The sequence below is a fragment of the Amblyomma americanum genome, chromosome 1 (genome assembly GCF_052857255.1).
Source record: "Amblyomma americanum isolate KBUSLIRL-KWMA chromosome 1, ASM5285725v1, whole genome shotgun sequence".
Lineage (NCBI taxonomy): Eukaryota > Metazoa > Arthropoda > Arachnida > Ixodida > Ixodidae > Amblyomma > Amblyomma americanum.
In genome coordinates, this window is record NC_135497.1 from 117,041,677 (window position 1) to 117,064,131 (window position 22,455).

A 22,455-nucleotide genomic window follows, 5' to 3' on the forward strand; every position below is an offset into this window, starting at 1 on the left:
ATTTGCAGTTCACCTCCTGAATGACTCAGCAAGGCAATGTCATCAACAAATCGAAGATTATTTAGGTATTCTTCATTTATTCTTATTCCCAACTGTTCCCAATTCAGGCCTCGAAATACCTCCTGTAAACACGTGGTGAACAGCATTGGCGAAATCGTGTCTCGTGAAATCGTGACATACCCAGTGTGGGTATGTGCCATCTTTTGACATGCTAACAACAACAACAACGACCCTGAACTGAAGAGGAGGAAGACGAGGGATTGGCTAAGTATTGGGCGGCTTTTCCTGTTTTCCTTTTCCCTTTGTGCCTTTGCACCTTTTTTCTTGTGTGGATAACGCACGCGGTGAGTTTCTAAAACTCAGAAAATGTCTACGCAGTCTCCCGGCCAGGGGAGGTCCCCCTGGTCGGCTTCCCTATCGCCTCATGAGATGCCTCTGGAAGGTTTTCGATGCTCCGGCGTCCGCAGCATTCCTGTGGCGCTGGTGCCAAAGGATGATGGTTCTATCAAAATTAACAATCCAGGGCCTGTTCGAGCTGCTCTCCAGGCGGCCACTTCCCTTTATGAGGCAATTACTGAGGTAAGCAGTTTGGACGTGGCGGGATTCTGTGCCGTTCACTAGACGTGTCGTGCGTAAAGGATCTTCTAAACTGCTCTTCTTTTGGGTCTCTTTCGGTAAACAGCTTCATTCCGTCTCATCTGGCCTGTACAAAAGGTTTGGTTCGTGGTGTGGACTCTTGCTTGTCTCCAGGTGAGACCCTCGACCTTCTCTCTGCTGCGGGTGTTGTTGCTGTGTATCGTTGTAGCCGGGAGGTGAACAATGAGCGGATGCCAACGGAAATGGTTATTGCCACATTTGCGAGTACTGCCTGCCCCTCAGAAACAAAAACCTGGCCCTTAATCTTCTGTGTAGATCTCCTTCCGTCTAAGCCATTGCAGTGCAGCAATTGCTGGCGATATGGCCATAGTGCTCGCGGCTGCAAGTCCACCTTGCGCTGCTGCAAATGCGGCAATGACCCATCCAGCAAATTTATGTTCTGATCAAAACAAGAAGTGTTGCCTTTGTGGTCAATCTCAAGCTGAAAATTCCATGGATTGTCCTTTTCGGGATCATGAATTTCAAATTCTAGACATAACCGACCGCAAACGCTGTTCGCGGCGCGAGGCAATATCAGGGAATTAAAGAGATAGCTCACGGCTATGCAGGTGTGTCAGCCCGTTCAGGAGTGACACTAGATTCGTCTATCTCTCAGGCAATAGTGACTGCTGTGGAAGCCTCTATGACTAAGATGGTTGACAGGATAGTGTCCACTGTCACAGAATGAATATCTAATGCTCTGGCAACGTAGATTACTCAGGCCGTGCAAATTGGAATGAATTCTTCCATGTCAGCCCTGCCTTCGTTGATAACTCAACATTCCTTGCCTGAGCAGTCTCAGCCCCAAGAATAAGTTACTGCTGTTTCTCCACTTCCTCGGTCCACTAATTCAGATAATGCTCAAATTATTCATGATGCAGAGATGGTGGATTCGGATACGCGAACCCTCAAACGCAGAGAATCCCCCATGTCTAACCCTTCTCCACATCCTCAGCCGAAATAAAAGAAGCAACAGATTGGCTCTAAGCCAAAAGAAACTATTTTAGGGCAGGCAGTTGCTGCTGCCCGGATTTCTCAACCATAGGGGTGTTAAGAGTTCTCCAGTGGAACTGTCGGTCACTTCTCTCAGCTTCAATAGACTTACTGTACCTTATATCCCAACATAATCCAGACATAATTATTTTACAAGAAACTTGGCTTACATCTGAAAAAACAGTTCCATTTGCAAAATTATTCTTCATTTCGACAAGATCGTCAGTCAAGAGGAGGAGGCTTACCCATACTAGTTTCTTCTAAATTTTGTCACTGGACTAAGATTACTTTTCAGTCCTCTACTGTAGACTGTGAGTTATTGGCTTTAGACTTTGAAATCCCAGGGTGCTATGCGTTTTCATTAGTAAATGTTTATTTTCCTTGCAGTGTGCAGGATACCAGGCTGCTGAATCTGCTGCTCCTTAATTGTCAGAAGTCAGTTCTCTTGGCCGGTGCCTTTAATTCTCATCATGTGTCCTGGGGCTTTAGGACAGATTTTTGTGGTAAGCGCCTGTGGGACTGGGTTACTGATAACAACCTTTCGTGCATGAATTCAGGTTCGGCCACATTTCTCCGCGCACAATTTCGATCTGTGTTAGATGCAGCTTTCACCAGCCCTTGTGTTCCTATACTAAATTGGTCGACTGTGGATTGTGGAACATCTAGCGATCACATACCTATCGTTTATGATGTTAATTGCCGCTTAACTCCGGCGTGCTCTCAGTTGAGGTCATATATAAACTATGACCAGTTTCAGTCCTCTTTGCGCTCCACTCTTGCTTTAGCGGTTAATTTTGCTGAAGAGCATACCGCAAAAGGCATATTCTTGGCTTTTGAGGAATGCCGAAAGAAGTCCGAATTTTTGGTACGTGCATCAAGAGGGAACACTTCAGCTAGATGGTGGAATGCAGATTGCTCGCGGGATTACAGGCGCAGAAAGGCTGCATAGAAGAAGCTCCTACACAATCAGTGCCCAAAAAATTGGCATGATTATAAATTCATTGCAGCTACTTTTAAACGCACAGTCTCACAAGGAAAAGAAAATCATGAATCCGAGCATTTTGATTTCGTATCAAAGTCAGGAAATCATCGCGCACTTTTCGGATTCTTAAGATCGCGGAAAAAGATTCCGGTTTCAGAAAATTCATCCTCATGTGATTTGACCCCGAAAGAAGCAATAGAAACAGAAGGATTAGAGCAGCGTTTCGCCTCTGTAATTCCTTTGCGCTCCGCGTTTGTGGCCTCAGTGGACCAGTTTCAGCATGCCCCCCCATTACCCTTCCAGAGCTTTCCCCGATAGTCTTGAGGTTACCAACTGCTGCTCCCGGCCCTGATAAGGTAACATCAAGAATGTTAAGGATCCTCTTTGAGGAGTCTTTTACATCCTTATTGCAGCTGGTTAATTTTTCAATCAAGCATGCATGGACTCCTCCTGAGTGGAAAATCGCAAAAGTGATCCCTTTACCTAAAAACAATGGTGGTGGCTATTCTCTGGATAATATTGTACCCATTTCATTGACATCAAACGTGGTTACGTTAACTGAAAGGGTCATATTCCTACGTGTCTCGTAGTTTGTGGACCGCAATAATACTCTTAGTCCCTGTCAAATTGGTTTCCGTCAAAAATGTTGCATATGAACTACTCACACCGATCTTGAGAGTCGCATTCGTCTTGCGCGGCACCAAAAAATGCATGCTGGGTTGGTAAGATTAGACGTAGCCAAAGCCTATGGCAGCGTAGAACACTGCATATTATTGCAATGATTATATTCAATTCAATTCTTTATTTTCCATGTACACATGAATGGGGTCGACGGAAAAAAAGCCAGTAAGATGTGGCTTAACGTGTCCGTCGGCCCCTTCACACAGGGTAGCAGGCAACATGAAGAGCAACATATGCAATCAAGATAGGGGATGAAACAGCAATAATAACAAACAAAAGAACAGAAAGAAATATCACAAACAAAGCGCGTCTGAGGTTACTTCAAGAACGCCATTTCTTGAAAAGAATTCGAAAGAAGCAGTGAAATATGCATGTTGCAATCTAAAATGTAGCACATACACCCTGTATATCTTTGCGGCATACTCGGGACACGTCAAGATTTGTAGCATTTGTAGACGGGGTAACGTGTTTGCTAGGCTATGTGTACCATACATTGTGCGGCATGTTGAAATGTGCCACAATCCGCTATTTCTATGTGGGTAAGCTTATACTTTTAGCGAAAGGCGCGCCATGTCGCTCATGTGATTTAAATTTTGTTTTATTTCCTTCTTGTATCTTTCAGTTAGCCTAACATGGCACATTTCAAATATTTTTACAGCACTGAGTTGGTTGAATAGATCGCATGTGTCTACTTCATAACCGACGTTAAGTACTGCACGCAGAGCCTTCGTCTGTAGAATAGATATTTTATTTTTATTTGCAACTGTAGGTGTTCCCCAAACTAGGTGAGCATAGTTCACGCATAACTAGGGAGTTATACAGGAGAAGCTTAACTTTGTATGGAAGCATGTGGCGATGCCTGTTGATGATACCCGTGACACGAGAAAGTTGACTAATGACAGCATCAACATGATTGTCCCAACTGAGCTGACAATTAAAATTTACCCCTAATATATTAATATTTTCTACAGCCTCAATCCTTTCCAAACCAAGCATAAGATCGCATGATGTCGTAATGCATTAATTTTTTGGTCTGAAGATAGCAGCTTTTGTCTTAGTTGCATTAATTTTCAACTGATTTGCAAGTGACCATTCGTGCAGTGTCCTCAATGTTCTGTTTGCCTGGTTTATGCCTTCTTCACCTGTGACTGACGAGAAAATAAGTGAGACATCATCTGCACACATAACACATTTCACATTAGGGCATTCAGTAACAATGTCATTAATGTATAAATTAAAAACTAGAGGCCCGAGAATGCTGCCTTGAGGTACGCCAGCGGTTACGTTTTTTACAGAGGATCGGAAGCTATTAATACTGGTAAACTGAAAGCGGTGCTCAAGATAAGTCGCAAGAAGTGCATGAACAAGACCCCTGAGACCGTAGTCAAACAGTTTTGCCAAGAGTCGGTTATGACTGATGCAGTGAAAGACCAGCAAAAAATCTATGAAAACACCTAGAGCAAGTTTCTTGTCTTCCAAACATTGCAAGATATACTCTTTCAGGCTGAGTAATGCGGTCTCAGTTGACTTATGTTTAATAAAATCAATCTGTGAATCTGTTATAATTTTGTGTGTTCACACAAAAGCATAATATTCGAGTGTGAATGACTTTTTCCAATCTCAGAGAAAAGATTGGCCGCACTGAAACTGGTCTATAATTCGAAATACAAAGTTTATCGCCTTTCTTATACAGAGCTGTAACTTTAGCAGTTTGCATGCGCCGTGGAAACACTCCGGATTCTAGACAGATTAAATATATGTGCTAAAACTGGGGCTAAAATATTCAATACATGCTTTCCAGGCCGAATCTGAAAATCATCTATATCATGGCATCTGCTATTTTTCATATTTAAAAATGCTGTGAATACTTCAGAACATGTAGTTGGATTTAAGTACATAGAATTTGTACTGGGCCTGATGCGAGTCTCATATGTTATGTTTGAGCAGCTTTGGTATTCACGAGTCACCAAATATTGGTTGAACGCCTCTGCTAATTCGCGTCCGCTCACTTTTTGTCCTTGAACAAGTACTTCTTGAGGAGAGCTAATCTGAGGTGTGCGTAAAATAAAGTTAATCTGGTGCCATAACTTTCGAATATCGCCGTTGCATGATTCAAATTTACCGTAGTAACATGAATCTCTAGCACGCCTTAACTCTTTAGTTAACTTATTTCGAAAAATTTGGTACCTTATTAATTCCGGATCGCGTGTAGTGAGGAAATGTTTGTACATTTTTTCCTTAGAGTGTATCTTCTGAAGCAGACGTGACGTCATACACTGCTTGTGCCCTTTCCGAGGTGATACGTGCGCCTTGTATGAAAAATGTTCAGCATAAAGAATTTCAAATTTGCAAAAGAAACAGTCATAAGCAGCTTCTGCATCTGTTACAGTGAGCACATCTGACCAGGTCGTGTCTACAATAGCCTGTCTAAAAGCAGCAAGGCTGTCTTCAGTTATGGATTGATAAAAGTAGGTATGTGGCGGCTTTCTTTTAATATGTTTTCACTCCGAGCAATATTGAAAAATGGTCGCTAAGGTCATAATGAAGGAAAGAGGACCTAAAGCTATCTTCAAAATTTGTAACAAAAAGGTCAATGAGGGATTCTGTGCGAATAGTAACCCTTGTAGGTGCGGTGATTGTATTAACGCAGCCATTTGCTGAGAGTAGTAGAATAAATATTTTTGCCGTGCTGTTATCAGAAAGCAGGTTTATATTAAAATCTCCAACTAAAGTAACACTGAAACCATTCTTGTTCACAAAAAAGTTAAAAAGAGATCAATGAAGGAAATGAATTCTGCAGTGCGGCCATTAGGAGACCGGTAGCAAACCGCAATAATAGTGCGGTCAAACTTTAAGCACACCATTTCGCAGTCGGCAGTGACACAACAGAATTCTGGCATAAGATAACAGCTTATACAATTTTTTACCAAAGCACAAACACCACCACCACGACCTGAAGACCTGTTCATGAAGTATGAGTTGTAACCGGGCATAGTAATTATTTCTTTACTGCAGGAGTACCATGTTTCTCTAATCGTAAACTCTTAAACACTATCTAGTTGATTAAACAAATACTCAAGATCAGCCGTTTTGTACAGTGCAGACTGTGCATTCACATGAAGGCAACGAAAAGATGTACTTGATAGTATATCTTCACATTTTACTTCATTGCCATAAAGAGAACTTCGAGTGTTTATCACAGCCGATGACGCTTCATGTTCATGTTCAAGCAGAACGTTCTCGAGGGATTGGACTTTATAATGCTGCTTGCATTTATATTTATAGTCGCCAGGTCCTTGACCGTGTGCTGTGTCGAGTAACAGGCGGGTTTAGTTCGTTTTTTTCTAAAGGTACTTGGTCATTCTTCGCATAATTTTTATTCAGTGGCACACGCTACATTTTTTTCATAGTCCCAGATGGATGTATGCGAGGCCGTTGATAAACAACTTGTCAAATGCTAAGGATACCTTTTCTTTCTTGTCGGGCTCTTCTTTCGCACTCGCCCAAAGGCTTTTCCTGATATCACGAATTCTAGGTAAAAATCTTCGCCAATACAGAATCGCGTTTATTTTAATGCGTGATCGTTTTTCAATATAGCTGTCTTTTGTCTCGAGTCTAAAAGTTTAAATATAATCGGTCGGTGCTTGTTGTTCTGCGGTCTTCCTAATCTATGGATTCGTTCTATGTCGACCTGGTCGAACCCAAGAGTGTCCTCTATAATTGTTTTATTAACAGCCTGCTCGAGGGTTTGAGTATTCTCTCCTTCTACTTCCTCTAAGCCATACACTATTAGATTCGATCGTCGGCTGCGATTTACCAAATCGTCTATCCGTTTTTCTAGATTGTCACTCATTTTATTCATGCGGGAAACTTCACTGTGGCAAGAAGCTATTTTATTTTCTAACGCCGACAATGCATCTAATTTCTTATCGATTTCTGTCAGTCACTTTTCTTTTCTGTCCTTTATTTCACTGGCTATGTCCTTGAGCTATTTTGCAATCTGTTGAAGGTCAGGGCCGGGGTTAGTTTCAACGTCTCTACCTAAAAGTAGCAATTTTCCCACATACACCACATTATCATGCACTAAACTCTGAAGTTGCGGGCACGGCAGCACTAGTAGAGAGCGGTTATCTGAACAGAAACATTTTCGAATTGTTTCCTTACCTGCACAATGAAGGAAAAAGGATTATGCCACCTCATTCCGGTCGTGCCGCCGTGCCCAGTGTCAGCATTACGTTCGGGGAGGCCATATATACTGTGAAGTTGCGGTGGCGCTGGCAGCATTCCGCATGCGCAGTGGTCCGCGCAGGTTCCCAGTGACGATTGTTGGTTCCAGGGTTCTTCCAGATGCTGTGTCAGCACGACTCGCACGTGGAACGGGTTGTGGGTTGTTGGTCCGTGGTCGATTGCATTTTTTTGCGGATGGTTGCTGATGCTAGCGCTGGTTTTGAGATAGCGCTCCGATGAGGTTCTGAACAATGAAGGCAAAAGAATTATGCCACCGCATGCCGGTAGTGCCGCCGTGCCGTTTTTTCTTTTCTCACAAGGTCGGACAGCCAGAAAGCAGTGATACTTCGAATCTCTTCTGACGAAGGACCTTAGCGTTTGAACGCTGATGTCAGCGCTGGTTTCCGAATTACTTGCGTGGATATCTGCGTTCCTTGAAAACAGACAGTTTTCTTGTATACTAAATGGTGTGAATTCTTGAAGATGTAAACAATCCAGAGGTGTTCCACAAAGGGCAGTCTTGTCGTCTGTGCTCTTTAATATTTTAATTACTCTGTTCCCAGCCATCAAAACATTCGTACGTACGTCTATGCGGACGACATTGCATTTTTCACTGCTGCAGCTGACATTCAATCTCTCTATGTGCGCCTGCAATCGTACCTGAATTTGCTTGAAAGTTGGTTGTGTGACTTGCGTCTCACCTTAAATATAAACAAGTGCGCTGTACTTGTTTTTCAAATGAAAGATCCTGTTCATCTGTCTCTCAGTTATCAGTGACAAAATATTCCTCAAGTTAAGTCATTAAGATATCTTGCTGTCATTTATGATGACAGCCTCACATGCGCTCTCACATTGACCATGTCGCAGCGAAAGGGGCTCATTCTGAGGACAAGTTGTGTACATTAAGTAAACTCCGGTCTGGAATGCGGAGAGATGCACTTTTGCTGATTTATGTTTTGTATGTCAGGCCACTTTTAGAATTTAGATCTGTGTTGTTTTCTGATACGGCTGCTTACAAAATTCGCCCGCTCGTTCTTTTGGAGCGGGGAGCTCTTCGGTTGTGCCTTGGCCTCCCCAAATTAGTGGCCAATAACGTGCTTTATCATGAAGCGCGTACTCCTTCTTTATCATCTAGATTTCAATTCCTAACTGTTCAGACGTACCTAAGGATATATGAATCAGATTTACACCGCTCCTTGTCTGTTTTTTGTTTCCAGTCGACTCCCTTTTTTTGGAGTCCATTGGCCTAGATTTCATACCCCGCAGGTAGTTATGATGCAAAATTTGCTTGAACCTTTAAATGTTCTTTGGTATAACATCCTTCCGACAAAAAACAGTGGGTACTTTGTAGGAATTGTTTGTGATGACATTTTCCCGAACAACGCTAAGCATTTACCACACTACATTTTAAATGGATTATTAGAAAACCATTTACAAAGCCCACCTATTAGCTTATATTAGCTTAACGATAGCTACTGACGCCTCCCAATGTGATGAAAAGGCAGGGGCGGGAATACATTGCCCGCTTCTAGATTGGTCTTTTTCTGTGTGGCTTCCCGACTACACCCCAATTTTCCAAGCGGAGTTTTTGGCGGTGGTGCTTGCTCTCCGCAAAATAGAGCCAGCTTTCTCTTCAGTGGCTGTCATTACAGACTCTCTTTCTTTGTGTTCATCCCTTGCTTCGGCTGTAGATTCACCTATACTAAACACCTTCCATTCATTACTCCCTCTGCATTTGAGCCTTGTTCACATGATATGGGTGCCAGGCCATAGCGGTGTGACTGCCAATGAGGTTGCGGACTGCCTGGAAAGGCGCCCCTCAATGGCCCCGCACTACCTATTGTTCCGGCTACAGCGTACATTACAGCAGCGAGGTTTCGGAGACAGAATTTAAGAATGACAACTGGATCTCTTCTAAGATCTGATGATTACCTGCACCCGAGGTATTTGTGGAGCAGGTATTCATGCCATTCACGGCAGGTTGAGGTATTTCTATCAAGGCTCCGCTGCCGGATCCCACCATTAAATTTTTATTTGCACAGGTCTGGGTTGTCGTTTAATCCCGTCTGTGTATTTTGTGGTGAGCACGAAAGCGTAGACCATTTTTGTTGTTGTTTTGTAGCCGATACACCATGATGAGAAGACGGTTTTTAGAGCAACCACTACAACAGCTTGACCTTTGTTTGAGCAGCCCAGTCATATTGTCGGTTGGAGCCACCATACTTGGGTACAGCCTCAAGTCTGTTTTTACCGCCGTCCAAAATTTTTTAATGGTATCAAGTCGGCTACCTTGTTAATATAAAAAAATCAATATTATTTTTATTCTTACAGTTATCATTATCATTTAACTACTCGGCTATAAACATCAGTCTCGATCTCCTGCGTGCGTTATGCATTTCCTGTTTCATTTCGTTATTCGTTTTAGTTTACTTCTTCCTTCCTTACCATTCATTTTATTTTCGTCCAGGAAATATTTACCTGAAAAACTCTCTGTGCCCTCCAATTCTTGGCAAATCTCCCTATGTGGGCATGTGCCATAGTATGAGGATAACAACGACAACAACAACACCTGAAACACTGCTTGACTGCTTGCGGCCTGTGCCTAGCCCTTTCGGTTCTGCAACCTATGTGTGACATTTTGTGGTGGAGTGCGCTGGGTAAATCGCCCTGGAATATGTCGCGCACCCCTCCGAACACCGAGGACCCCAGACCTCTCCCTGTGGACACGCCAGTGCACCGGGTCAGCAGCCGAAATCTTGGACTGCCCCCTGAGCATGGGCTATTGGAGACAACCTCGCCGCCTGGCCAACTGCCTCCTGTGCTCAGGCCATTCTACTCTCCCTCGGCGCCTACCCCTCAACCATGCTCCGTGTCCTCAACCGGTCATGCAAGGCGCCGCGTACTACACCCGCCCGAACCCACGGCTACCAAAGTCCTTTCACGGGACTCTACTAGAGGACGTGGAAGATTGGCTCCTCCAGTTTGAACGTGTCGCCGCATGTAACCAATGGGATGACACCGCCAAGCTGAGGAACATTTCTTCACCTTGGAGGACGGTGCTCGTACGTGGTACGAAAACCGTGAGGACACTCTTTCATCATGGTCTGAGTTCCGACGTCAACTGCTCGTCGCGTATGGCACCGCTGATCGTCGGGAGCGAGCTGAACGAGCCCTGCAGTCCCGTATGCAAATGCCCAACGAAACTGTTACCATGTACGCCGAAGACATGACGCGGCTCTTCCGACGGGCTGAACCCGCCATGTCGGAAGCCAAAAAGCTGCGCCACCTAATGGGCGGTGTTAAAGAACAGCTTTTCGCCGGCCTCATGCGCAGCCCCCCCCCCCCCCCCCCCTCCAGCACTGTTGCCAACTTTCTAGCGGAGGCAGTCATGATGAAGCAGGTCCTCCGGCAGCGTTCCACCGCGTACGACCGGCCAGTCCTTGCTGCTTCTGTTACGGAGTCCCTCACGGCTTTCAACAGCAATACCGACTTTCTCCGCGTCCTGATCCGGGCTGTTGTCCGTGAGGAGCTAGAGAAGATTTGTGGTACGTCGCAGCCAGCAGCCAGCTTCCTTATGAGCGTTATCCGCGAAGAGGTGCAACAAGCTATCAGGCCTCCGTTACTACACGCCGAACCACAGCCTACCCAGACAGACTACTGCCGCCCGACATATGCTGAAGCTCTGCGACGCCCCACCCCAAATCCACCGGCATTTCCACCGCCCAACCAGACAGACTACTGCCGCCCGACCTACGCTGACGCGCTGCGACACCCTGCCCCGAATCCAGCGGCAGTTTTTCCCAGCAATCACGACGTCCTGCTACACTCCGTGCAGCCAGGGCAGCAGAGCAACCCGAGTGATCGAGAATCCCTGAGCAGAGCGGACGTCTGGCGTGGCCTTGACCGCCGGCGTTTGTGCTTCCACTGTGGGGAACCCGGTCACCTGTTCCGCCGGTGCCCATATCGAGAGCTTGGCCAGCAAGGTTTTCCCTCCGATGCGCCCAGGCCCCGGTTTGGCCAACGGTCCCGTGAGATTGCAGAGTACCTGACCCATTAACCTCAGTGGTCCATGGCGCGCCGTCAGTTCCGATCACCGTCACCCCTGACGACCAGGCGCTCACGCCAGACGCCGAGGAATTTACCCGGCACGCAGAGGAAGCCCGCCAACTGGCCCGTATGCACATCCGCCGGCAGCAGGCAACGGATGCAGAACGCTACAACCAACGACATCGCCACGTCGAGTACCACCCCGACGACAAAGTGTGGGTATGGACCCCGGTACGTCGCCCCGGCCTGTCGGAGAAGCTTCTGAGCCGCTACTTTGGACCCTACACAGTGCTGCGACGTATCACGGATGTGACGTATGAAGTCCTCCCCGATGGCACTCTGCCGAGCCCGCGCTGTCGACCGCAGCCTGAGGTCGTGCACGTACTGCGTATGAAGCCTTACTTTACGCAGTAACGGGCGCCTCTTCCACGTTTTCTTTTCTTTTATTTTTGCCCGCAGCCGTTCGGCGGCTCGTGATCGTTAGTTCGCTTGTTTTCCTTCCCCCCGTTCGCTCCAAGTGCGCCCACGTTTTTGCTTCCTTTATTGGGGGGGGGGGGGGATGCCACCAGGTGTCCCCGGACGGCGCTTTGAGGACAAAGAAGTGAGACGCGCGTACCCTTGCAGCCGGAACACTGCTTGACTGCTTGCGGCCTGTGCCTGGCCCTTTTGGTTCTGCAACCTATTTGTGACAACATAACGGTAGGCCTCACTGGCCTACTACGCAGATATTGCTCTATTGCTATCAGCGGAACCAATCACTTTGTGGGTTTCTCAGTAGGCACAGGCCACTACCCACCGCGGGTTCGAGCTTCGCGCGAGCCAAGGGCCCCGATCAGCGCTCACCACACGCACCCTGGGGCACCGCTGCGGCGGCGTTCAACCTCTGAAGAGAGGAGAGCAGCTCGCCGCAAGAAACAGGCCTCCAAGTTCACAAAGGAGACGTTTATTGACGCCGTCCTCCAGCGGTACATACACACACTCAATAGTCACCCCGTCCCGGGGCGCGCTCAGAGCAAGGCTCCGGTGCGCGCTCGGGGCAACAAGAGAAATGCGCGCCGCTAGCACGCCGCTGCAGGAGATTGTCCCCGCGGCAGTGCTGTGATCTCTCTCGTGTCGGCCGATGGGCCGTTTGCGAGAGAGAGTGGGCAGTCAACGCAAGGTGCGCCTGTCAGAGGTCGTTGGACCCCTGGACAGGCTCGAGCCGCGGCGGATCAAGGACCCACGCTGGCGAGCTCGAGTATGAACTGGTCCGAACGGCAGAGGCCGGCCCGGACGAACAGTAACGTACGCACCTTACGCTGTCTCGGAGGGGATTCCTCTCTCTGGGCCCCGCTCGGAAGGTCGCGCGACCACCCCAAACGGGTCCCGAATTCCCGCCAAAAGTCACCAATGGCAAAGGCCCTTGGGAAGCCGGGGGCGGAGCTGCGGCCGAATGACAGCGATTAGCCACCAGCCGTCTCTCCGCCGCCCGAGGCGGGAGAAAGGGAAAGAGAGCGACGCGGGATGCCGCGCAGACGCCACGGCGGGAATCTAGCAGGCTTCCCACATCCTCCTCTCCTTAAATGCCCTCCTACCCATCGGCGAAAGCGTGCGGCAAAATAAAAAAAATAAAAAAAATAAAAATAATTTATCCATATAAAACTACCACACTTCAGTTCCAGCCATAAACTCAAAAGACACACAAATAAGAACAGAAAACAAACAACACTTGCATACGTTTCAAAGAGACAAAACTAACTACACTGTACACTGTACACAAGGTCAGCTGACAGGTGGCCTGCAGCCTCATAATGTTCGGTGGCGCGGCCCATTGGGCCTGTCGGCGGCCAACTCACGCTTTTGCTGCCTTCAGGGTCCCGGTAGACGATTTAATAGACGGCGGTCCCATGTCCTCCACAAGGTCATCAAAGTTGAACTTGAGGACGTCGCCGACGCTCGACGATCCCGAAGAGGACCCGCAGCCCGACACCTCCTCGCCGGTGGACCACTTGCCTGGCCGCCGCTAGGCGCCGGCACTCCGGGGGCCAACAGCGCGGCGAACGCCGGGCTGGCCTCCGCCCGCCGGCGGGAACCCCAACGGGAAAGGGCGCTGTCCTTCCTGCTCCCCTCTCGGCGTTGCCTTTGATCTTGGGAACACGCACAATCGCAGGCACGCACCGGCACAGAAGCGGACATTCATCAGTCACAACGACCCGCTTGTCGGAATCGTCCCGAGGCGCCGTGGCAGGGGTCAAAGGACACACAGACGCACTCTTCACACAAAAACCATGCCGCGAGACACTCGCTTCGCTCCTTAACGAGCAAACCACTCCCCAGCCGGAAGGGGAGACTTTCGCCGACCCCTCCGCGAACCAGCCGGTCCCGTGTTCGCGAGGCAGGCCGCACCAGTGGGGTCAGAAGATAAATGAAAAGAAGGCGCGCTGTACAAAAAAAAAAGCCATCTCTGCGCTACAAGAAAAGTGCAATCGCGAGTAGGCTGAACTTTACATATGTACAAGTCTGGTTAAAAAAAAACTGAGCGCCAACGCAAACGTATATTACATATGTACAGATCTCGGAACGTTAGAAGAAACAACGAATAAACTGGAAACAAAAGCATGTTAAAGACTGACTAAAACAAACAAACGACTAAATAACTGCACAAGGCTGGAACTGAGCATGCGGAAAACAAAACAAAAAAGAAATCGCCGTGCTTCACCTGGGGTAGGGCCCGGCGAGAAAGCTCGCCAGCTAGCTGAGGCTGCGTGCCTTCGGTTGCGGAAGAGTCCGCCATCCGGCATCAATCACATCGGTGACCGTCGCCTCAGATTGTACCGGTGCTCGGTACGGGTGCGTTCCGCAGCACCAGTTGTGCCTTTGCGCTTGCTTGTGATACCAATGGGTACCGACGCAAACTCGTCAGACCGTGACGCATAGGCCTTCAGGTCTGCGATGTGGGCACGGCTGGTTTTCCCCGTAAGGGGATCCTCCAGCAGGTACGCGAGCGGCGACCAGACTCTGACCACTCGGTACGGACCAAGCCACTTAGGAGCGAGCGAGGCTGAGAACCCCTTGCTCGCATCACTAAGAACGTGGTTACGCTTCAGGACAAGATCGCCCGCCTGAAAAGTCAGGCTGCGGTGCTTGCGGTCATACTGAGCCTTCTGCTGGGCTCTGGCTGCCGCCAAACTCTGTCTTGCTCTGTTGAGAGCCCGACTAAGCCGGTCCCGAAGCGTCGACGCATAAGCAGAGCAGTCTGCCCGCGTCTTCTCATCCCCGAGCTGGCTCTGCACGACGTTTGACATCGGATTCGCCAGCTCCCTCCCGAAATTGAGGAAGGCGGGAGAGAAACCAGTTGAGCGATTCTCAGCTGTTCGAATGGCGAACGCAAATTCGCTCAAATGGTCTGCCCAGTCCTTTTGACACTCGGCAAAGGCCGCCAGCATTGGCTTGAGCGTTCGGTTGATTCGCTCGGTCAAGTTGGACTGGGGATGGTAGGGTGAAGTGGTATAGTGCTCAATTCCGAGGGAACGGCACGTGTTACCGAACACCCGAGCGGTGAAATAGGACGCATTGTCCGTGATCAGTCTTTCCGCAAAGCCGAACCGACAGAACACTTCCTGGAGTTTATCCAGCACCGCTCGTGCTGACACTTTCCGAAGCGGGTACAACTCGACCCATTTGGAAAAATGGTCAGCTACCACCATCAGGTGAATGAACCCCTGCTTACTCCTGGGGAAAGGCCCCATCAGATCGCAGGTGGCCATCTGCCACGGACGCACACTGTCAATTGGTTTCATCATTCCGGGCGGCTTGCCGCCCCTTGACTTCACCGCTTGACAGACATGGCAGGAACGGCAATAGCGGAAAATGTCACGCTTCATGCCGGGCCACGTCACCGATTGACTCAGTTTTGCAAAAACTTTGGAGCCACTCAGGTGACCGGCCAGTGGTTCGTCATGAGAAAATCGCAACAGTGCGCCTCTCAGACTTTTGGGGATAACCACCTTGAACGGGTCAATGGACTCATCATCGGTGGCTATGTATTTCAGCACGAGCCCGTCATGGCCCAGCAAATATGAATCCCCCGGGGCTCGCCGCGACACACGCTGGCTTTCACCCCCTGCGCCCGCTACAATACAAGTAGCGTCCCGGCGCTCCGTCTCCCTGAGACCGTCGCTCATCTCGCGACACATGGGGTCATTTTGCTGGGCTTTCAGCAGCTCTTTCCGGCTGAAAACGATTCCTGTTACCCCAGAGGGGGGCCTGGTCTCGTCCCCCTTCAGGTTTGCAGCCAAAATTTCCGCTCGCGACGGCGTCTCCGAGGCGCTCACGCGGAGCTTTGCCTCTCGCCCGCTTTGCGAAGCGCTGCTTGCCTGGTTAGCGGAATGGGTTAGCCCGTTTGCGGGCTCCCCCTCCTTGCCGCCCGGCGGCTCGTCCGCTTTTTCGCCCGCTCCGCCTGCTGGCGTCAAGGCGCCGCTGGCGAGTGGGGCACGGGATAGCGCGTCAGCTACCACGTTCGTGCTCCCCTTTCGATACTGCACCGAAAAGTCGTAATGCTGTATCAGGAGAGCCCAGCGCGCCAGCCGACCAGCAGGCTCGCGGAGCCGCATCAGCCAACTGAGCGCACTGTGGTCTGTCTGCACCACGAATTGCGTTCCGTCAAGGTAGACGTCGAATTTCCGCAGTGCAAACACGATGGCGAGGCACTCCTTCTCGGTCACGGAATAATTCCTCTCCGAGGGTAGCAAGGAGCGGCTGGCAAAGGCCAGCGGCTGCAGCACGCCATCGAAATCCTGTAGGAGAACTGCTCCTAAACCCAGATCGCTCGCGTCAGTCTGGACTACGAACTGTCTGGTCAGGTCGGGTAGCCTGAGCTGCGCTGTCTCGGCAATGGCACTAGACAGGAGGCGAAAGGATCGCTCTTGCTCGGGCCCCCATCGCCACGCGGCAGTCTTTCCCAAGAGCTTGGTCAAGGGTGCCTGCACGCGGGCACAGGACGGGATGAACGACCGATAGAAATTGGCCATTCCCAGAAAACGGCGGAGGCCGCGTACGTCCTTGGGCACGGGAAACTCGAGTATGGCTCGGAGTTTGTCCGCATCGGGCTCAATGGAGCCCTCGCCCAGCGTGAACCCTAGCAACTGAACTCGGGTCCGCGCTATTTGGGCTTTCGCAGGATTCAAAGTCATCCCAGCAGCCCGTACCCTTGCGAGCACGTCGGCAATGTGGCCTAAGTGCTCATCGAAGGTTCGTGAATAAATCACGATATCGTCCAGGTAGCACATGGCATGAGACCATTTCGCTTCCCCTAGGACGCGGTCCATGAGCCTCTGAAAAGTCGCAGGACCATTGCAGAGACCAAAGGGCATGCGAGTGAACTCAAACAGCCCTCTGTGGCACGTGAACGCGGTCTTAGACCGGTCAGCGTCCGCCATCTGGACCTGTAGGTAACCTTTGGAGGCATCTAGCGTGGAAAAGTACCGCGCACTGCCCAGGTTTCATACGATTGAGCTGATCGTCGGGAGCGGATAGGCATCCTTTCGAGTCAGCGCATTCAGACGGCGATAATCCACACACAACCGGTGGCTGCCATCTTTCTTAGGCACCAACACAACCGGAGACGCCCAAGCGCTGGACGAGCGACGGATAATGTCCGCCGACAGCATCTCATCCAGCAACCCATCGATCACCTGCCTTTTCGCAAGGCTGACGGGTCTGGGGTTGCACTTCAAAGGAAGCGCATCTCCGGTGTGGATCTTGTGGCTCACTAAATTAGTACAGCCAGGTTGATCCGTGAAGAGCTCATCGTACTGACACAACAGTGCTGTCAAACGAGCCTTCTATGTGTCATCCAAAGTTACCGCAAATGCGGCCAGCGGATGTGGTGCCTGGTCGTGCCGCGCCGCTCGGTCCCAAAGGGGAGCGTGAACGACGGAACGCTCGACACAAGGGCTTGGCCCTGGTCGCTGAGCGTGGCACTCTCCGAACGCCTTCACTGCGCAGGCAGTTATTGACGCCGGTGGGCAGATGAACGGCTTCAGCTGGGACAATGGTCCGTCGCGATAGCCGCCATTCGCAATGTCCACCACGATCCCGGTTTTCAGGAGAAAGTCCCTTCCGAGAATCACGGGCACACTGAGCCCTGGGAGGTGGATGAAACGAGTGCGTCTCGTCCGCTCTCCCCACCTGACAGTCAACCTCGCGGCGCCAGCCGAATGGGCTACGCCTTTCGCAAGGTTGAATGTCGTACGGCAGTCCCGCAAGCGCACCGAGTGCTTTTGCAAGTGGGACAACACCTCTTCACCGAACAAGGAGGCAGTGGCCCCCGTATCCAGTAACGCCAAAAATTCGCGGCCAGCAATGGTGACCGGAATAAACGGCGCGTGCGCATTAGCAAGGGAGCTTGCTCTGTACGCTGAGGGGATTAGCGAGGACTGGGCCGGTCGTCCCTTTACGACCGACCCGCGCCGCCATTTCCCTGCCTCAAAGGAGGCCTGGTTACGGGGCATTCTCTCGCTAAGTGCCCCGTCTCTTGACAGCGGAAACAGCGCACACCGCCGCGAGCTTGGTCGCGGAACAATGGCGCCTCTCCCTGCCTGGTTCCGCCCGTTGCACGGCCAAAGGGCCGGCTGATTCGGGTTTCCCCCTCCGCTGTGCGTTGGGGCGCTTGGCGTCCCTGGGCAGGCGGTCCAGAAAACGGTGCAGCGAAGGCTGTCCGTCTCCTGTAGGAGTAGGGATCGAGAGCTCTATCGCTCAACTCCCATACTTCGTTTTGCCCGCTAACGGCTGCAGAGGCAGCGTGTGCGGGTGGTCGCCGGTTGGGTAGAGGCATGGCCCCTCTCCATGCACAGCGTGGCTCGAGGGCCTCGCTTGCCGGCGGTGGCGGACGATAGGCGCGCGCGGCGAGAATGTCGCCTTGAATGCGCTTTGCCTCGGCGGCCAGCTCCTCAAAATCTCGGAACCGGCCTCCGCGCAGGCATGCCGAAAAAGTCGGATGTGCCTGCCTGATAGTCCTTTCCACACGTTCCTCGTTCGAGGCTCTGGGCTCGGCGATTGAGAAAAGGTCCTCCATCGCACGTACGTACTCCAGGAGTGACTCATCCGGAGCCTGTGTACGGAGCTCCAACTCTCGCCGCATCCTACGCTCATAGTCAGCGGGCAGGAATTCGCGCAAGAATGCTGCACGGAACTCCTCGAGAGTTGCTGCCCGGTGGCCGGAAAGCCGATGCCACCTAGCTGCGGTGTCAGTCAGTGCTGCGGGGATGATGTGTGCAAGCACAACCTGATCAGTGAGACCCATAGCTCTCTGGTAATGGGTGAGGGACTCAAGGAAATCCCGGGCACTGAGGAGGTCATCATACCCGCGGTATGTTGGCATGGGCAACTTGACCGCGGGGTGAGACACCTTCGGCGCGGCCAAAAGCGTCTCATACGCCCCTGACAGCGACTGAATCATCTGGGCAGCACTTCTTAGCAGCGCCTGCGCCCCGGCCTCAGAGGAGGCTTGGGCGGGCTGCACGAACGCAGGAGGCAAGGCGCCCAGTTCGATGAGCGGCGCGGTTTCCACAGGGAGCCGGGCCAGCGCCTCACCGTTCCCAGAGCAGAATTGACTGCTCGCGGGGCACGGCTGCTGCTGTGCAGGACGGCCGGTTGCGGCAGCGTCGCACGCACCGCTTTCGCACTGGGTGCAAAGCACGCACAGCGGAGGCATGTGATTGACGGGTGCACCGCAGGGTGCTCCCGATACAGCTCCAATGGGAGCTGCGTGATCGACGTTGGGGGTTGTAGCGCCGTATGCCCCAATGGGGGCCGCGGCCAACCACGGTGTTTGGCTATTCGAAGGAACAGCCGCCAACGGATCAAAGGACGCTTCGACTCCTAAGGGAGCCGACACGTAGCTGCCGAGTGCCCCGATGGGGGTGGCAGACATGGTGCTCAAGCGTGATCGTCAAGGCGACCTGCTCGGCAAATGTGCTATCAAAGGCTAAGAGCCAGTGACTTAGCACGTTGGGCGCCAGTTGTGGGTTTCTCAGTAGGCACAGGCCACTACCCACCGCGGGTTCGAGCTTCGCGCGAGCCAAGGGCCCCGATCAGCGCTCACCACACGCACCCTGGGGCACCGCTGCGGCGGCGTTCAACCTCTGAAGAGAGGAGAGCAGCTCGCCGCAAGAAACAGGCCTCCAAGTTCACAAAGGAGACGTTTATTGACGCCGTCCTCCAGCGGTACATACACACACTCAATAGCCACCCCGTCCCGGGGCGCGCTCAGAGCAAGGCTCCGGTGCGCGCTCGGGGCAACAAGAGAAATGCGCGCCGCTAGCACGCCGCTGCAGGAGATTGTCCCCGCGGCAGTGCTGTGATCTCTCTCGTGTCGGCCGATGGGCCGTTTGCGAGAGAGAGTGGGCAGTCAACGCAAGGTGCGCCTGTCAGAGGTCGTTGGACCCCTGGACAGGCTCGAGCCGCGGCGGATCAAGGACCCACGCTGGCGAGCTCGAGTATGAACTGGTCCGAACGGCAGAGGCCGGCCCGGACGAACAGTAACGTACGCACCTTACGCTGTCTCGGAGGGGATTCCTCTCTCTGGGCCCCGCTCGGAAGGTCGCGCGACCACCCCAAACGGGTCCCGAATTCCCGCCAAAAGTCACCAATGGCAAAGGCCCTTGGGAAGCCGGGGGCGGAGCTGCGGCCGAATGACAGCGATTAGCCACCAGCCGTCTCTCCGCCGCCCGAGGCGGGAGAAAGGGAAAGAGAGCGACGCGGGATGCCGCGCAGACGCCACGGCGGGAATCTAGCAGGCTTCCCACAACTTGAAATGCTCCAACTGGTGCAGTGAAGTGACATTTTTGCCAGTAGCTGCCAGTTGGTGCCTGTATGTTTATGTAACACTTGTCTTAATTTCCAGTGTTCACAGCGAACCTTGATGGCCTGAAGAGATCACCAAGAGCACATTTATTATTGAAATCATTTCCATCCTTGCAGGCAGCTAAGACGAACTGGAACTTCCATTGGCTCTTCTGGTGTCCCGTGGCAGTGTTGCTGGCAGCTGCACAGTTTCCGCGGCCGCCTACCCATCAGTGATAATGGGCGGGTTCAGGAAAGTTTGGAGGTAATTTGCAATTTCGAACATTACCCGTCATTATACCGCTCAGCCACTGTGGAATTCCATCACTACGAAATTTTTAAATGTACAGAATACTGCACAAGGCAGGCCAGCCTCGGATATTAGAGAACTGAGTAGAAAAGGGAGGGAAGAGGTTGCACAGAAAAATGACACTTGTACAAACATGGTTGTCAGGTAAGGGCGAAAAAAAGGTTCTTAATCCAACCCTGTTAAAACCAAAGGTTCATACTGCAGTTCCCACAACATCTCTATCTACTTTGGTTCATTGGTTTGGCCTCTTGCCAAGGTTTTATACTGATTTGTACGTAATTACTTGTAATCGATTACTTATAATAGAATAAATTTTTGTGTAGTTTGTAATCAATTGATTACTTTTTCGAACTGGAACGTTTCGGGTTATACAATTATTCTTTTTCTGTAATCGATTACCGGTAAGCAATTACTTCTTTGCAAAAAAATAAAGGCTACTGGGGCAAAGCATCCGTGACAATGTGATTGCGATATATAGTTCGGCCGCACACCAAGGTGCGCATGCTTGCCTGACGTGTTGTGCTTTCCACGCTATTTGTTCCTGGTGTAGCTGGTGGCAATTGTAATCAATTGTTCTGTAATTATTCACTTACATTTCTGGGGTGATAGTTGACCACGGTAATCAGTTATATTTCAAATGGAGTGATTGAAATTGTAATCGGTTACTTATTTTAGGCAAAGTGTACAAGACTGGTTATATATCGCCAATGACGCTCCCGATGTCTCACTCACTTTAAACATGCTATTCTTTATTGCTTTTGAGTGATCAGCTTACTAGACTCTATTGCTAAGTTCTTCAATAATATATCTATACAGTTATGTGCAGTTAAAAGTTTTGAACTCTCTCTTTGTTTTGGCCGGCACACGTCGGGGCAGCTGATGATTGCATACTATTAGGGTAACTTTGACCCCTCTCCTGGGAAGATGAAAAATGAAATATACTATATTTGGTCGTGTGCAGCTGCCAGTCGTCACAGAATCACCACACCATGCCGAGGTGCTCGCGTCAGGGGAAGACAGGCCCCTCGGAGACACAATGGACCCCCAACTCCTCGGCACTGCAGACACGCAGAGCAGTAGCACCACTGTTGCATTGCTGAGCACATCTACCCTGGATGTGCTACCCAGTACCAGTGGTACCATGGGCTGCAGCAGCCGAGCAAACGTTGGTGGTACAGGAACTGGAGGCGACAGAAGCCGACGCGCGCGGGACAATAGTTCAGTTGTACACCAACTACTTGTGCTTCATAAAGAAGAAGTAGCGTAGGCGATGAAAGCCGAGAAAAGGGCCCACAAACTTAGGAGGAAGATGCTACGCATGTCGTATGAGGGCAATGAAATCAACGCCAGCTTGGTTCGGCTATTAGACCAATACATTACATATAAAAAAATAAAGAAAATACTGGCCAGTAAATACAGTAAATATCATACATACTCAAATCATCAACTACCTTGAAGATCATAGCATTATATTTGATCATCAGCGCGATTTTCGCAAGGGCTACTCATGCAACACCCCATTTGCCGGTTTTATAAACGACATACATGCACTGACTGACGCTGGTTTTCAAGTTGACGCAATTTATTTTACGATTTTTCTAAAGCATTTGATCGCGTTCCTCACAAAAGGTTGTTACTTAAACTTTCAAAACTGAGCATTTACGCTTATATTATTGCATGACTAGCAGATTTCTTCTCATCTAGAATCTAGTTCACATCATTTAACAACTCAAACTCATGTTATGCTAATGCTACG

At 50.5% G+C, this 22,455-nt stretch overlaps 1 protein-coding gene across 1 annotated transcript; it reads left to right on the forward strand.

The window, feature by feature from the left end:
• Positions 1–211: 211 nt before the first annotated feature.
• On the forward strand, positions 212–22,117 carry LOC144135162 (uncharacterized). The gene is made up of 6 exons (XM_077667905.1): positions 212–268; positions 379–579; positions 683–750; positions 2,017–2,132; positions 20,528–20,654; positions 21,661–22,117. Exons 2-5 carry the CDS (start codon positions 430–432, stop codon positions 20,533–20,535), a joined length of 342 nt encoding a protein of 113 aa, XP_077524031.1. The 5' UTR covers positions 212–268; positions 379–429; the 3' UTR covers positions 20,536–20,654; positions 21,661–22,117.
• Positions 22,118–22,455: the final 338 nt, after the last annotated feature.